A 15,269-nucleotide genomic window follows, 5' to 3' on the forward strand; every position below is an offset into this window, starting at 1 on the left:
CAGACTAAGTAGCTGAAGTTAGCCTTGAACTTCACATCTTCCCCCCCTTCCACCTCCCAAGTGTTGCCACCTTAGTATTTTTTTTTTTTGGTTTTTTTTTTTCGAGACAGGGTTTCTCTGTAGCTTTGGTGCTCGTCCTGGAACTAGCTCTTGTAGACCAGGCTAGCCTCGAACTCCCTGAGATCCGCCTGCCTCTGCCTCCTGAGTGCTGGGATTAAAGGCGTGCGCCACCAGCCACCTTAGGTATTTGCCACCAAATATGACCTTTTATTTAGTAAAGCTTAAATAGACACCCGAGAAGAGTCCTGAATCCCATTCCAGCATTCCAGAGGCTGGGGCAGGTAGAGCTCTGTGATGTTGAGGCTATCCTGGTCTACATTGTGAGTTCCAGGACAGCTAAGGCTGTACAGAGAGATCATGTCTCAAAAAACAAAACGAGTAAAAACAACTCCAGAGTCAAGAACTATTTAGGTCACACTTCTTTACTAAACTTGCCCTACTCCACAAATTCTAACATTTCCTGTCTTGACCTGATGCACTAGATCTAAACTCATTTTTCTGAATGAGAAAAATAGGGGCTAAAAAGATGGCTCAGAGCCTTGGTCTGATAGGGTAGAACTTAGGTAGGCAGAGAAAACTAAACTGAATGCTGGGAGAAAAGAAGTAGAGGCAGAGAGAAGCCATAGAGCTGCTGCCAGAGACAGACGTGCTGAATGAGACTTTAGCTGGTAAGCCACAGCCATGTGGCGATACACAGATTAATGTAGATGGGTTAAATTAAGATGTAAGAGTTAGCCAATAAGAAGATACAGCTAATGGGCCAAGCAGTGAGTTAATAAAGTTTCTGTGTGATTATTTCAGGGCTGAGCAGCCGGGAACCAACAAGCGGCCACTCTTTTTTTTTGTTGTTGTTGTTGTTGTTTTTTAAATATTTGTTTATTATATATACAATATTCTGTGTGTATGCCTGAAGGCCAGAAGAGGGCGCCAGACCTCTTTACAGATGGTTGTGAGCCACCATGTGGTTGCTGGGAATTGAACTCAGGACCTCTGGAAGAGCAGCCAGTGCTCTTAACCTCTGAGCCATCTCCAGACCATATTTACAACTTCTTATCGTATGTGGGGCAGGAGTCTAGCTATATTGCCCAGGCTGACCTTGAACTCCTGGTCCTCCAGCCTTGGCCTCAAGAGCAGCTAAGAACTACTGGGGTGCATCATTCCACCTGGCTTAATAACTGTTTTTGAACATTTTTTTACTAACTCACTTGCAATGCTAGTGATCAAACCCAGGGCTTTATGTGTGCCTAGCAAGCACTACTGAACTACATGACTCAAACCTACAACTGCTGTTTAAAGAAATGATTAGTAACAAAAAAAGTTGAAGGTTTGAGGCTGGAGAGATGGCTCAGTGGTTGAGAGCACTGCCTGCTCTTCCAGAGGAGCAGGGTTGAGTTCCCAGCATCCATATGGTGGTTCACAACTGTCTATAACTCCAGTTCCTGGATATCAGATGCTTTCTTCTGACCTCTGTGGGCACCACACACAACACTGTACATGTACATTCACACACACAAAATAAAGCTCTGAAAGGAGAAAAAAAAACATTTTAAAGAATAAAGATGTTGGGCTGGAGATGCTCTTCCAAAGGTCCTGAGTTCAATTCCCAGCAACCACATGGTGGCTCACAACCATCTATAATGAGGTCTGGTGCCGTTTTCTGGCCTGCAGGCATACACACAGACAGAATATTGTATACATAATGAATAAATAAATAAATATTAAAAAAAGAATAAAGATGTCTCTATAAGAAGTGCTTGATGTGGGGATTCCTGCCTGAATGCTGTAAATATGTTTTATTGCCACTGGTTAATAAAGAAGCTGCTTTAGCCTATAGCAGGGAAAAATATACATAGGTGGGAAAACTAAACTGAATGCAAGGAGAAAGAAGACGGAGTCAGGCAGACACCATGTAGCTGCCAAAGGAGAAAGACACCAGAACCATACCGGTATAAATCACGGCCTCGTGATAATACACAGATTAAAAAAAAATGGGTTAATTTAAGATATAAGAGCTGGCTAGGAATATGCCTGAGCTATTGGTCAAACAGTGTTGTAGTTAATATAGTTTTCATGTGATTATTTGGGTCTGGGTGGCCGGAAAATAAAAAAGGAGTCTTTGTTTACAGTTACTTTCCCACTTACATTAGTCTCCCCCTTTCATTAGACACAAGGCACCACACTGGCGAATGTATCTTTACTCTGAGATTCAGCTAATCAAGATCATCACTGGTGTAGGAGGTTCTTCTGTTCATGTACTGCTTTCATTGGTTAATGAATAAAGAAACTGCTTTGGGCCTGATAGGGCAGAACTTAGGTAGGTGGAGAAGACAGAACTGAGTGCTGGGAAGAAGGGCAGAGAGGCAGACGCCATGGATCTGCCTGAGACGGACGCTGGTTAGAATCTTGCCAGTAAGCCACAGTCACATGGAGATACACAGATTAATAGAAATGTGTTAAATTAAGATCTAAGAATTAGCCAAGGGCTGGAGAGATGGCTCAGAGGTTAAGAGCATTGCCTGTTCTTCCAAAGGTCCTGAGTTCAATTCCCAGCAACCACATGGTGGCTCACAACCATCTGTAATGGGGGCTGGTGCCCTCTTCTGGCCTGCAGGTATACATACACATAGACAGAATATTGTATACATAATAAATAAATAAACATTTAAAAAAAAAAAAAGAATTAGCCAATAAGAAACTAGAGCTAATGGGCCAAGCAGTGTTTTAATGAATACAGTTTCTGTGTGGTTATTTCAGGTGTAAGCTAGCCGGGCAGCTGGAACAAACAAGGGACCCACTCCATGTAACACATCACCTTTATTTTTAGTAGAATATTTTAGTTCCTTTTTTGAATTCTGTGATAAAATAATGACAAAAGCACAAAAGTAGAAAAGGTTTATTAGTGCTCACAATCCAAAGGGACAGTCCATAACTGAGGGGAGTCAAGACCAGGAGCTTGAAGGAGCCTGATCATATTCCAGCCACAGCCAGGAAGCAACCAGAGAGAAAAAAATGCTTGCTAATATTCAGCTGGCTTTCTCCTTTTTATGTAGACTATGATCCTCTGGCTAGGGCTGGTCCCACCCATAATTAAAACGGGTTTTTCCACATCAATGAATGCAATCAAGGTAACCCCACAGGCATACCCTCAGGTAATTCTAGACTCTATCAAGCTGACAGATAAGACTAGTCAGCACACAGAGAGGTCAGTTCCCCCCCTCGTGTGTGTGTGTGTGTGTGTGTGTGTGTGTGTGTGTGTGTGTGTGTGTGTGTGTGTGTGTGTAGTTCCTTAAAAAAAGATTAGTAAGTCAGTCCTGGGAGAACTAGAAAGAAACACACCATGCTAAAGCAATGTCCTATCTGAGCAACGTGTCAGATGCTCTTATTTCTTGTCTTCCTTCTCTTCCTGCCAAGAGACTTTACTTAAAGTCACATGTACAGCTTCTACTTACAGCTTCTTTACACCTACATGTTAATACTTATGGGCATAAATTATTAACTAAAAAGTGTTTTTATCTGTCTGATACTGGCAGTATAAGTTACCCAACCTCATTCCATTTGGCCACATCAAGCTATTGGTAAGAAACTGTGACATGTGCACAATGACAACCACAGAACTGAATCACCCTTTCTAAGAAGTGACCAGAACAGTACGTTCCTCATTGTTCAAGGTCAAACTATAAATGAGCATTATTAACCCAATGAAAACACACCTGTCACCCTTGCAGTGAGCAGCCAAGGGGGGTGGCGACTGCCAGTTGCAGGGCTGCCTGAAACCATCTCAAACTTAAAAAAAAAGAAAAGAAAAGAAAAAATTTTAACCTTTTTTTAGTCTAGGCAAGGTGGAGCATGTCTGTAACCTTAGCATTTGGGAGGCTAAAGCAGAAAGAATGCTGACTCCAGGCCAGCATGGATATATAGTGAGACCCTATCTCAAAAATTACCTAAGGCTGGGCTCAGTTGGTAGAGTACTTACTTGCCTAGCCTGCCCCTAGGTTAGATCCACAGCTACACATAAAGTGGGTATGATAATGCCCTAGCATTGGGGAGGTGGAAGCAGGAGGATCACAAGTTCAAACTTATCCCCAACTACAAGAATCTTTCTCAACTGCTCTTCCACCTTATTCTTTGAGGCAGTATCTCCCAATCAAACACAGAGCTCACTGACATGGCTACTCTAGCTAGCCGGTTGCTCAGGCAATGTCCTTGGGTCTCCACCTTCCTAGACTGGAACTACAAACCCACTGCTCCATTTACCCAGCATTCAGCATTGCTGTGCACGAGGAATCCTCCTGTTTGCCTAGCATGCACGTTAGCTATTCAGTCATTTCACCAGCACGCCCTCCCCCCACAAGAGAAAGCATTTAAAACTGAATGAAAATAAAAATACAACAACAAAATGTATAGGATGTACCTACAAAAAGCAATATAAGAGGCAATTTTTTTTTTTTTGGTTTTTCGAGACAGGGTTTCTCTGTGGTTTTGGAGCCTGTCCTGGAACTAGCTCTTGTTCTCACAGAGATCCGCCTGCCTCTGCTTCCCAAGTGCTGAGATTAAAGGCGTGCGCCACCACCGCCCGGCAAAGAGGCAATTTTTGTAGCTGTAAAGGTTTATGTTGTCAAGAAGTCATCATTGTCTTCAGTACTTGGGAAGTGAGACACCAGCTATATGGCACTCAGTATGGTGGAGTCGGAGTAATGTTCAATATCCTCCAGGGAGTTACATGTACTGAAACAGCAACCAACACATTCTGTAGCTAGAATTCACTAGTCCAGTGGCCAATAAGATGTCTCAACATGGAAAGGCATTTGCTTCCAATCCTGATGACCTGAGTTCAACCCCAGGAACCCAAATGGTAGGTGAGTACTGACCTCCAAGTGTGTACCATGATGCAACACAGACAGAGAGAACGGGGCGGGGGGGGCATAAATAAATGTAATTAAAATTTTTAAAAAGATACTTATGATATAACTTGACAGTGATTCCTATGCTTAAAACTCTCTAACATCGGGGCTGGAGAGATGGCTCAGTGGTTAAGAGCACTGCCTGTTCTTCCAAAGGTTCTGAGTTCAATCCCCAGCAACCACATGGTGGCTCACAACCATTTGTAATGAGGTCTCGTGACCTCTTCTGGCCTGCAGACATATACACAGACAGAATATTGTATATATAATAAATAAATAAATATTTAAAAAAAACTCTCTAACACCTGCTAACTTAAAGGCTTTAATCCCCAAAAGAGACAGGTAGAATTGATGTAGGTGGGTCTTCTTTCTATCTAAGAGAGTACAACTCGAACTTCAACTAGAAGCTAAGAAAGCTGTGTACTATGGGCTCCTCATGCCACTGAATCAATATGCAAGGAACTGAGTTGCTACTGATTGGTGACTGATCCTGAGAACTCTCAGGTTCCCATCAGCAGGACTATATGACACTAACCTAGTCCTTCAGTAGTAAAGGTTTGAGGCACCCCATCAGGAAAGGGACTATGGCCAGTTTAGATTCTTCTTAGATTCACGGCTACGAGCACGTGATCAATACAGAAACAAAGGTTACATCTATTAGAACCGTAACAGCTTTCACCTTCCTGTGAGAGCTATGACCAGATGCCAAGGTGACAAAGGGCAGGCTACAGCAGCTTTGTACTCTGTTAGTGTGGGTAAATCAACACAGTCCCCCTACGTCCCCTTTGCTGCATGGTTCTGAGTTAATCTGCCCAATGAGGGCAGTAGGCCAACATTATGGAAGGTGAAGGGAAGCTGTGATCACGTCTGAAGGTCGCAGCGGTCACAGCGAGTGAGGACACTGCCAGAATCCAGTCTGCCCTTGCTTTCTGCAGCTCTAGGTCTACTTCTGGCTAGCAGGTTACAAAAGCAATAGCCTTCCATGGGTCTCACCTGCTCTCCTCTGGGGCCCTACTCCAGCAGCCACATGCAGACTCAGGTCCATGGGAAGTGTGGACTTTCCCATCAACACATACTAGAGAGGTTCAGAGGAGCTGGGTGGTGACAACTCTCTCCTGAGAGAGTCTCATTATGAAGCCCAGGTAGGCCTTGAACATGGTAATCCTCCTGCTGCAGAGTAATGAGATTACAGGTGTGGCCACCGAGCCCAGTAATGACAATTCTATTCTCTAACTTCTGTTAGACTCTCATGTATGTAGCTTCTTCCACAATATGAAAGGTATCTTTATAATAAATCTTTCATGTAATGTTTGTTATTAATAACTTTTCACCAACCACACTGTGCTGGCTAACATATGTGTGATGGTTAGCTTTACTTGTCAACTTTCCACACCCGAAGTCACCCAAAAAGGGAGTCTCAACTGAAGGGCTATCTAGACCAAACTGCCATGTGGGAGTGTCTGTGGGGACTGTCTTGATTGTTAGTTGGCGGAAACCACCGAGGGCAGCACCATTCCCTGGGCAGGGGGGGCTGGCTCAGAGTGAGCAAGCAGGCAGCATGGGTACATTTGATTCTCTCTGCTCTTGACTGTGGGTGTGGTGTGATTAGCTGCTTCCGTTCTTGTCTTGACTTCCCCTCTATGAGGAGCAGTAACCTGGAACTATAAGGCAAATAAAGGCTTTCCTCTCATGCAAGGCCTTTCAGTCAGGGCATTCGATCACAGCCACAGGAATGAAACCTGTTGAAGACTGTTTCCAGGAGGCTTCTGTCTCTGTAAATCCCTGTGTTTGGACTCTGTTCTCCCTGAAGTAAGAACACAACCCTACTGAGGAAGACCCACACTGCTCTTCCTCCATAGTCATGTCTGCTTATGGGAATGAATGATTTCCAGTCCACAGAGAGAATGGTAGAAAGTTGTAAAATATTGAAGAACAGTAGCAAAAGAAGCCTGTAAGCTTCATAAGTGCTATACTCTAGATTTCCCAGTTTCAAATGACAGACAGTGACTTCTGGATGCTTAAGAATCCCAGTTGTGGCCAGGCGGTGATGGCGCACACCTTTAATCCCTGCACTCGGAAGGCAGAGGCAGGGGGATCTCTGAGTTTGAGGCCAGCTTGTTCTACAGAATGAGTTCCTGGAGAGCCAGGGCTATACAGACAAAACAAAACAAAACCCAGAAACAAACAAAAAAAAACAAAAAAACAAACCAAAAACCAGAAGAATAACAACAAAAAGAGTTTACACTGCACACAATAAAAGATTCTGATGAAGTCTTAAGGCCCTGTCAGTCATGGTGGCACTCTCCTTCAATAGCAGTGTTCACGAGGCGGATCTCTGTGAGTTCAAGGCCAGCCAAGGCCAAGGAGAGACATCCTATCTTAGGTAGAAACAGACAGATAGTTTCTATCTTAGGTAGAAACAGACAACCCAAAGAAGAGTAGCCTCAGAGAAAATGGAGTGAGCAGCACTTGGGAGATGGAGGCAGGAGGATCAGGAACCTAAGGCCAGCCTCAGCTACACAGAGTTTGTAACCAGTCTGGGCCCCAAGAGAGCCTATCTTTAAAACAAAACAAAACAAACAAAATATAATTTCAAGGGATCCAAAAGATAACCACGCAAAGCTCATATACTCATTCAGGCAAAACACTCACACACATAACTCAAAATTAATTTTTAAGAAGTCCCAAGAGAGAAGATTGCCTTACGGGGAGTTAAGCAACTCTGATGAGTCAGACTGATGCTATCAGGGCTCAGACATGATCAAGTCACATCCTGGCCAACGTCCCTGAGTCACTAAGAAATCTCAAACAAGGCCAAGCATGGGGTTCATGTCTATAAGCCTAGCCTTTGGGAAATGGAGGCAGGAGAGTCACAAGAATCACCAAGGCTGTTCTACATAGGGAATTCCAAGCCAGTCTGAGCTACAAGGTGAGACCCTGTCTCAGAGAGACACATGGAGAACTCTCAGATTTATGAACATTCTTTAAAAACCCCATCAAGTTTGTTGAATAATCAACGTTCTCAAACAGCCCAAGTGATGGTGCTGCACGCCTTTAATCCCAGCACTTGGAAGGCAGAGACATGCGGATCGCCTAACACACACTCTTACTTGTATGTATAACAAGCCAAGAAAAGGGGGCCATGAATTTGAAAGACGCAAAGAGAGGTGCATGAGAGGGTTTAACAAAGTTTAATACTTTGTCTTAACTTTGTTCTATGCTGCAGAAGTGCGATTCTGTGTGGTGTATGCAGGTGTGCAGACAGTCACCCACATGGGCATGTGAGGAGGACAGAGGTCAACATCGGGAATCTTCTTCAATTGCTCTCGGTCTTAATTTTTGAGCATCTCTCACCAAACTTAGAGTTTGTCATTTCAGCTCGACTATCTGGCCAGCATGTCTATGGGGTCCACCCGTATCCGCCCCCATCACTGCGGTCACAGGCAGCATGTCTATGGGGTCCACCCGTGTCCACCCCATCACTGCAGTCACAGGCACATGTTGGCACCCTGCTGTTTACATAGGTGTTAGGGATCCAAACTTAGGTGCTTATGCTTGCACAGCAAGCAATTTACTACTGAGCATCTCCCCAGGCTCCAGCTTAATTTATATTATTTATTATAAATTATATGTTTATATAATTTATATCTCTCTGTGTAGCCTTGGCTGTCCTAGAATCCCTTTGTAGACCAGGCTGTCCTTGAACTCATATATTCACCTGCCTCTGTCTCTTGAATTCAGGGACTAAAGGTACATGCCACCACCGTCCCCAGCTTTTAAGTTTAATATTTATAAAATGTTTAAATTTGGGTTCGGTCCTTGGTTGGGGGCAGGAATGACAAAACAAAATAACAAAAATGTTTAAATCTTCTGGGTGTGATGGCTCATGCTTACAATGGTACATGAGACACTAAAATGGGACACTGTGGGGCTAGCCTGCACTACATAAGGAGCCTGCATTGTAAAGAATGAAAAGTGCAAGCCACGTGTGATGGCCTCACTTGGTGCTCCCAGTCTTTGTGAGTTTCTGACAGAGAAATAACTTGAATGTGAGGTCAGCCTGGGCTACATAGTGAGTTGTAGACTAACCCAGGCTACAGAGTGAGCCTATGTCTCAAAATAAATAAAAAACAAAAACCCAACAACAATAACAACAAAACTCAGAGGGACTAAGGAGATGACTCAGTGGGGAAAGTAAGATCTGAGTGCTATGCTGAGACTCCCAACAACTACAGGAAAGGTAGACACAGCAGTGCTTGCCTGTGACCCCAGGACCGGGGAAGCAGAGACAAATGGATCCTGGGGACTCACCGACCTGCCTTTCTAGATAAAAGTGCAAATCCCACATTCAGTGAAAAGACCTGTTTCAAAGAGTAAGGTGGTTCTGTGCTCTAGCCAAAAGCATAGCTACCACCTTTCTTCAAAGAAGCACAGAAAACCGCAACTGGGCACAGCGTAGAGCTCAGCAGATATTGGGAAGCCCAGCCGCAACGGATGCATCTGCATCACAGCTCCTGTATCTGCGGCTCAGAGAACGTCACAGAAAAAGGGACGGAAAGACTGTAGGAGCCAGAATATTGGGAAGTCTGCTGTGAAACACTCTCCTAGAAATAGCTCCATGACCAAGACCAGAATGATGGCCATGCTTAGGTGGGAGGAAGAAAGTTCAGAGGTTCCACCCTTAGACAAAGAGCTGCTGGGTGTAGGAGAACTGCCCTCTCCCAGGGATCAGCCCTCTTACTTCAGCCACACTGAACCTTACAGAAGAGAAAGTGGGAAGTACACTTGAACGCATTGGCACAGGGAACCACTTCCTAAATAGAACCCCAGCAGCACAGACACTGAGAGAAACAATTAATAAATGGGACCTCCTGAAACTGAAAAGCTTCTGTAAAGCAAAAGACACAGTCAACAAGACAAAATGGCAGCCTACAGAATGGGAAAAGATCTTCACTAACCCCACATCAGACAGAGGTCTGATCTCCAAAATATACAAAGAACTCAAGAAATTGGACACCAAAAGACCACATAATCCAAATAAATAAATAAAAATGGAGTGCAGACCTAAACAGAGAACTCTCAACAGAGGAATCTAAAATGGCTGAAAGACACTAAAGGAAATGTTCAACATCCTTAGCCATCAGAGAAATGCAAATCACAACAACTCTGAGATTCCATCTTACACGTATAAGAATGGCCAAGATCAAAAACACTGATGACAACTTATGCTGAAGAGGTTGTGGGGAAAGGGGAACACTTCTGCATTGCTGGTGGGAATGCAAGCTGGTACAACCCCTTTAGATGTCAGTGTGGCAATTTCTCAGAAAATTAGGTAACAATTTTCCTCAAGACCCAATAATACCACTTTTAGGTATACATCCAAAGGATGCTCAATCGTGCCACAAGGACATGTGCTCAACTATGTTCACAGCAGCTTTGTTTGTCATAGCCAGAACCTGGAAACAACCTAAATGCCCCTCGATTGAAGAGTGGATTAAAAAAAAAGTGGTAAGCCGGGCGATGGTGGCGCACGCCTTTAATCCCAGCACTCGGGAGGCAGAGGCAGGCGGATCTCTGTGAGTTCGAGACCAGCCTGGTCTACAGAGCTAGTTCCAGGACAGGCTCCAAAGCCACAGAGAAACCCTGTCTCGAAAAACCAAAAAAAAAAAAAAAAAAAAAAAAAAAAGAAAAGAAAAGAAAAAAATAAAAAAAAGTGGTACATTTACACAATGGAGTACTACACAGCAGAAAAAAATAACGACACCTTGAATTTTTCAGGAAAATGGATGGAACTAGAAAACATTATTTTGAATGAGGTAACCCAGACACAGAAAGATAATTATCACATGTACTCACTCACAGGTGGTTTTTAAACATAAAGCAAAGAAAGCCAGCCTACAAACCACAATCCCAAAGAACTTAGACAACAATGCGGACACTAAGAGAGACTTATATAGATCTAATCTACATGGGAAGTAGAAAGTATAAAAAGACAAGATCTCCTGAGTAAATTGGGAGCATAGGGACCTTGGGGGAAGATTGAAGAGGGGAGGGGAGAGCCAGAGAGGGGAGCAGAGAAAAATGTAGAGCTCAATAAATATCATGGAAAAAAATAAGTAAAAAGTTAAAAAAAAAATGAGAAGGAAGGATGAATGGAAAGGAAAAGGAACCTGAAAGGTCCTGGGTATGCCACCCAGCAACACACAGACACTAAATTATTCTTCTGGAAATGGAATAAGGTGGATCACCCAGTCAGGCATGGTGGCATATGCCTTCAATCCCAGCACTTGGGAGGCAGAGGCAGATGGATCTCTGGATTGCAAGACAGCTTGGTCTGCACAGTGAGACCCTATCTCGCTGAAAAAAAAAAATTCCAGATGGAGCTATAGCTCAATAATAGATTGATTTCCTAGACATCATTTGCATGACTCTCAGGACTATATTTGAAGGGGGAAAAAAGGTATTTGGACTGACACTCAAGATGCAAAGGCAGGATTCCAAATTCAAGGCCAGCCGAGGCTACAGAGAGAGTTCCAGGCAACAAGAGCTACATATAGAGAGAGACTTTGTTACAATAGACAGATAGGTAGACAGTCACTCTAGTCAGTAAGGCCATGTGGTGACACACAACTAGCCTGAGCTCCATATCAAGACTGTGTCTCAAAATAAAGTAATACAAATAAGATCTTTCAAGACTGTGGGAGCCCGTGATGGACATGCGCAAGGCCCTGGGGTCGCCCCCCAGCACTAAATAGGAGCTCCTGCAAAATGCAGCTAAGTGACAGCTGTTCCCTGAAGCGGTTCCAGTGACCTGATCTCACAGCTGTGTAGGTATGTCTAAGGAGAGATGCACCTACTTTCCTATGTGGTAATTATAAACAGTGCAAAACAAATGCCCCAGTCCGAAAGGCAAATCTTTAATAGTCACGCCGAGACAATTCCTAACACCAAGAGCTAAATAAAGAGAGGTGGGGGAAATGGCCAATGGCTAACAAAAGCAATCCCCTGACACACCTGGGTCAGAAGACAAAAGGACGAAAACTTTTGAAACGATCGTGTTCTCAGTGCCTTTTAGCACATGCGCTAGAAGATCAAGATAGAGTAAGGTTTAATGATAAAACCAGGAGACCTTAGTTTCAAGATTTCTGTGCCACTGTCGTTGTCATCAAAGATTCAGAGGGCTGTCACCTTCCTGCTAAGGGAACTGGCACACGAGTGGTAGAATTGCTTCAACTCCGAGCTCAGAGAGACCCAAGTTAAAGTGGATGGAGTCCACCGAGGTCTAGCTGGACTGGAAGGGTGACTATGAACTTAGAGCAACAGACGGCTTTTGTGGGACCTGCAATGGCCCTCCCCAGAGCTCCACCAAGAACGGTTAAGTCTGTCGCCTTACAGTGTCCCAAACAATAAGCAACCCCAAATCCCATGGACATTTTCCACTTACTCCCCTGCCTTCTGGGGAGGAATGGCGAAGGCGCACTTTCCCTCTCAGACGTCTGAATCTGGTGCTATAAATGGGGTCAAAGAGGTCTTAGCTACAGACTGCACAGAAAGGAATGATCCATACACGCGACCGACCCACGCAGGCCCTCAAACCCGGCCCAGAGGTCCGCAGAGCCCCCGTAACGGCAAAAGACCAGAGGAACCCGAGCAAAGACAGCGGCCAGTCTCACCTGTCTCTTGTTCATCCGCCGCACATCATCTAGGAAATCTAGAGACAGCATGGTGATATGGAGAACGCGACAACCGGCAGCCAAGAGGAAGCGGCAGAATCAGCGGGAGGAACCGCTGCCACACGGGCCGGACTCACAGTGGACAGGACTCCCCCCAGACGCCTGCACTTCCGCTTCCGGGGCGGGAGCAAACGAGGCCCCGCCCCCTGACAGCAAAGACCCGGCAAAGAAAGACTCGCAAATCCTGAGAACGGCCCGGGGGCCTGGCCTTGCCACAGGAGGATCTCCCAAGCTGACCTTCTGTAGCCGAGAACCCGCTGAAGCCCGCTTTCCGTGCTCAGCCCGAGGCTGCTCGTGAAGGCGATGACCCTGGGTTAGATAGGCCCGCAGCCGGCGGAAGGAGGGCCGTTGCGTACGCCTGGCCAATCGGAAGCCGCGGCTGCTCCACCGCCAGGCCAGCCGTCTTCCTGCGTTCTGCCGGGTCCTGGGTGTGGCCCGGGACGTGTTGCCTGGCTGTTTGTTCTGGGGGTGAGCGTGCTGGGGTACGCTGCCGGAAGCTGTGCGATCTTTAAAGCCTCGGATGCACACACACAGACACACACACTCGAGGGACACGAGAGAAAGAATGAATCTTCCGTAATGTCAGGAGGGCACAACCGGTGCAGGTGGCCAGAAAGAACCTCCTCAATCTTGACCCCTCCATACAGTAATTTGCTTTGTCTCCTGACACCTGGATGGGAACTGTTTATTTGACCCGCAAGTTTTCACGGGGGTGGACATAAGAAGTGACATCATTGCCGTGGTGTTTCTTTTGATGGGTGACAGCTGTAGGACTCTGTGGATACGATCTAAAACCATCAAATTGCACGCATTTGGTGAACTGCACAGTATTTGAATTACATCACAACATAGCAGGCGTGAGAATGAAAAAGAACTCATTGGTGTCTTGTTCATGCTAAATTCCCAGGGGTGGCTGTGCACCTATCAGTACTTGAATTTAAAGAGAGAGAGAATATCTCCAACTACTGTTTGAAACCTCATATTTACTGAGATGAAAAGTCAACGTTTTGGTATCTCCAAGTTAGGAAGGTCTATGAAAGAAAATACAGGCCAGGTGGTGGTGGTGCATACCTTTAATCCCAGCACTTGGGAGGCAGAGGCAGGAGGATCTCTGTGAGTTCGAGGCCAGCCTGGTCTCCAAAGCTACCCTGAGAATAAAAACCCAGTCTCGAAAAAACAAAAAAGAAAATACATAGAAACCCCACTAGAGCAGGTACTCCAACTTCTATAACAGTGTGTGTACTAGAATGACTTACCCATTAATAAATGTTAGTTATGGTCTCAATCTAAATTCTGGCTCATAGAATTGAACATTGATGAGCTCATAAGCTTATCAATGTTCAATTCAACCTAAAATCAAATTAAGTGGGTATGAGCTTTTGTCCATTTCTTTTTTAAAAAAAATGTATACAGTGTTCTGTCTGAGGGTACGCCTTCTGGCCAGAAGAGGGCGCCAGAATATCATCATGGATGGTTGTGAGCCACAATGTGGTTGCTGGGAATTGAACCCAAGACCTCTGGAAGAGCAGCCAGTGCTCTTAACTGCTGAGCCATCTCTCTAGTCTTCATTGTTCATTTCTTATGTACCTCGAAGACCCTCAAGATGAGCTCAAAATCCTTTGGATCCAAAAAAGGTAAGTAAGCTATTTAGTTGGGAAGCTTTAAAAACGAATGGGGGTGGGGGTGGTGGCGCTGGAGAGATGGCTCAGCGGTTAAGAGCACTGACTACTCTTCCAGAGGACCCAGGTTCAATTCCCAGCACCCACATGGCAGCTCACAACTGTCTGAAAATGCAGTTCCACAAGATCTGACACCTTCACACCAATGCACATAAAATAAAGTTAAATAAATCATTAAAAATTAAAAAAAAATGTGGGGGTGGGGCAGGGGCAGGTGCATCTCTGTGAGTTTGAGGTCATCCTGGTCTACAGAGTGAGTTCCAGGACAGCTAGGGCTTCATAATAGAAAGATTGCTATCGGAAAAAAAAAAAAGGCCTGGTGCTCACTGGCCAATCACTGTAGCCTGCTTGACAAGTTCCAAGTCAGTAGGAGTGACCTTAATCTCAAGAAGGGGAGGGGGACTGGAAAGATAGCTCAGTGCTTAGGAACACTGACTGCTCTTCCACAGGACCTGCATTCAGTTCTTAGCACCCACGTCAAATAGCTCACTATCAGCTGTCAGCTTTAACTCCAGCTCCCAAGGCTCTGACATCCTCTTCTGGACTCTGTGGGTGTCTGCACTCACACGCACAGACACATACACAGATGCACATAACATACAGAGATAAACAGGAATTTAAAATAGTTAAACCTCTCGTTCTTTAAATAAGCACCTGAGGCTGTCCTCTGGCCTCCACAGGCATGCAAACACACACACACACACACACATGCCTGCACACACAAGAACACACATGTACACATGAACCGCTTAGGTTGTTGCCAGGCCTCTTTTGTTTTGTTTTGTTTTGTTTTTGCAGCCCTGGCTGTCTAGGAATGTATTCTGTAGGCCAGTCTGGCCTCAAATTCACAGGAAGCCTCCGACTTCAGCTTCCTGAGTGCTGGGATCTCAGGCCAC

The 15,269-nt window shown here is 45.0% G+C and overlaps 1 protein-coding gene across 2 annotated transcripts in view; it reads right to left on the reverse strand.

Annotated features, from left to right (window-relative positions):
- Positions 1-13,076, reverse strand: part of Sec11a (SEC11 homolog A, signal peptidase complex subunit) — a 34,845-nt gene extending 21,769 nt beyond the window's left edge. The window contains exon 1 of one of the 2 annotated variants that reach the window (XM_075953144.1): positions 12,635-13,076. In XM_075953144.1, the coding sequence (XP_075809259.1) occupies positions 12,635-12,685 (51 nt within the window). In that variant the 5' untranslated portion in view covers positions 12,686-13,076. The remainder of the gene's footprint in view (positions 1-12,634) is intronic. The other variant, XM_075953143.1, reaches the window with a different exon arrangement.
- Between the last annotated feature and the right edge of the window lie 2,193 nt (positions 13,077-15,269).

The sequence above is a fragment of the Microtus pennsylvanicus genome, chromosome 18, assembly GCF_037038515.1.
Source record: "Microtus pennsylvanicus isolate mMicPen1 chromosome 18, mMicPen1.hap1, whole genome shotgun sequence".
NCBI classification, from domain to species: domain Eukaryota; kingdom Metazoa; phylum Chordata; class Mammalia; order Rodentia; family Cricetidae; genus Microtus; species Microtus pennsylvanicus.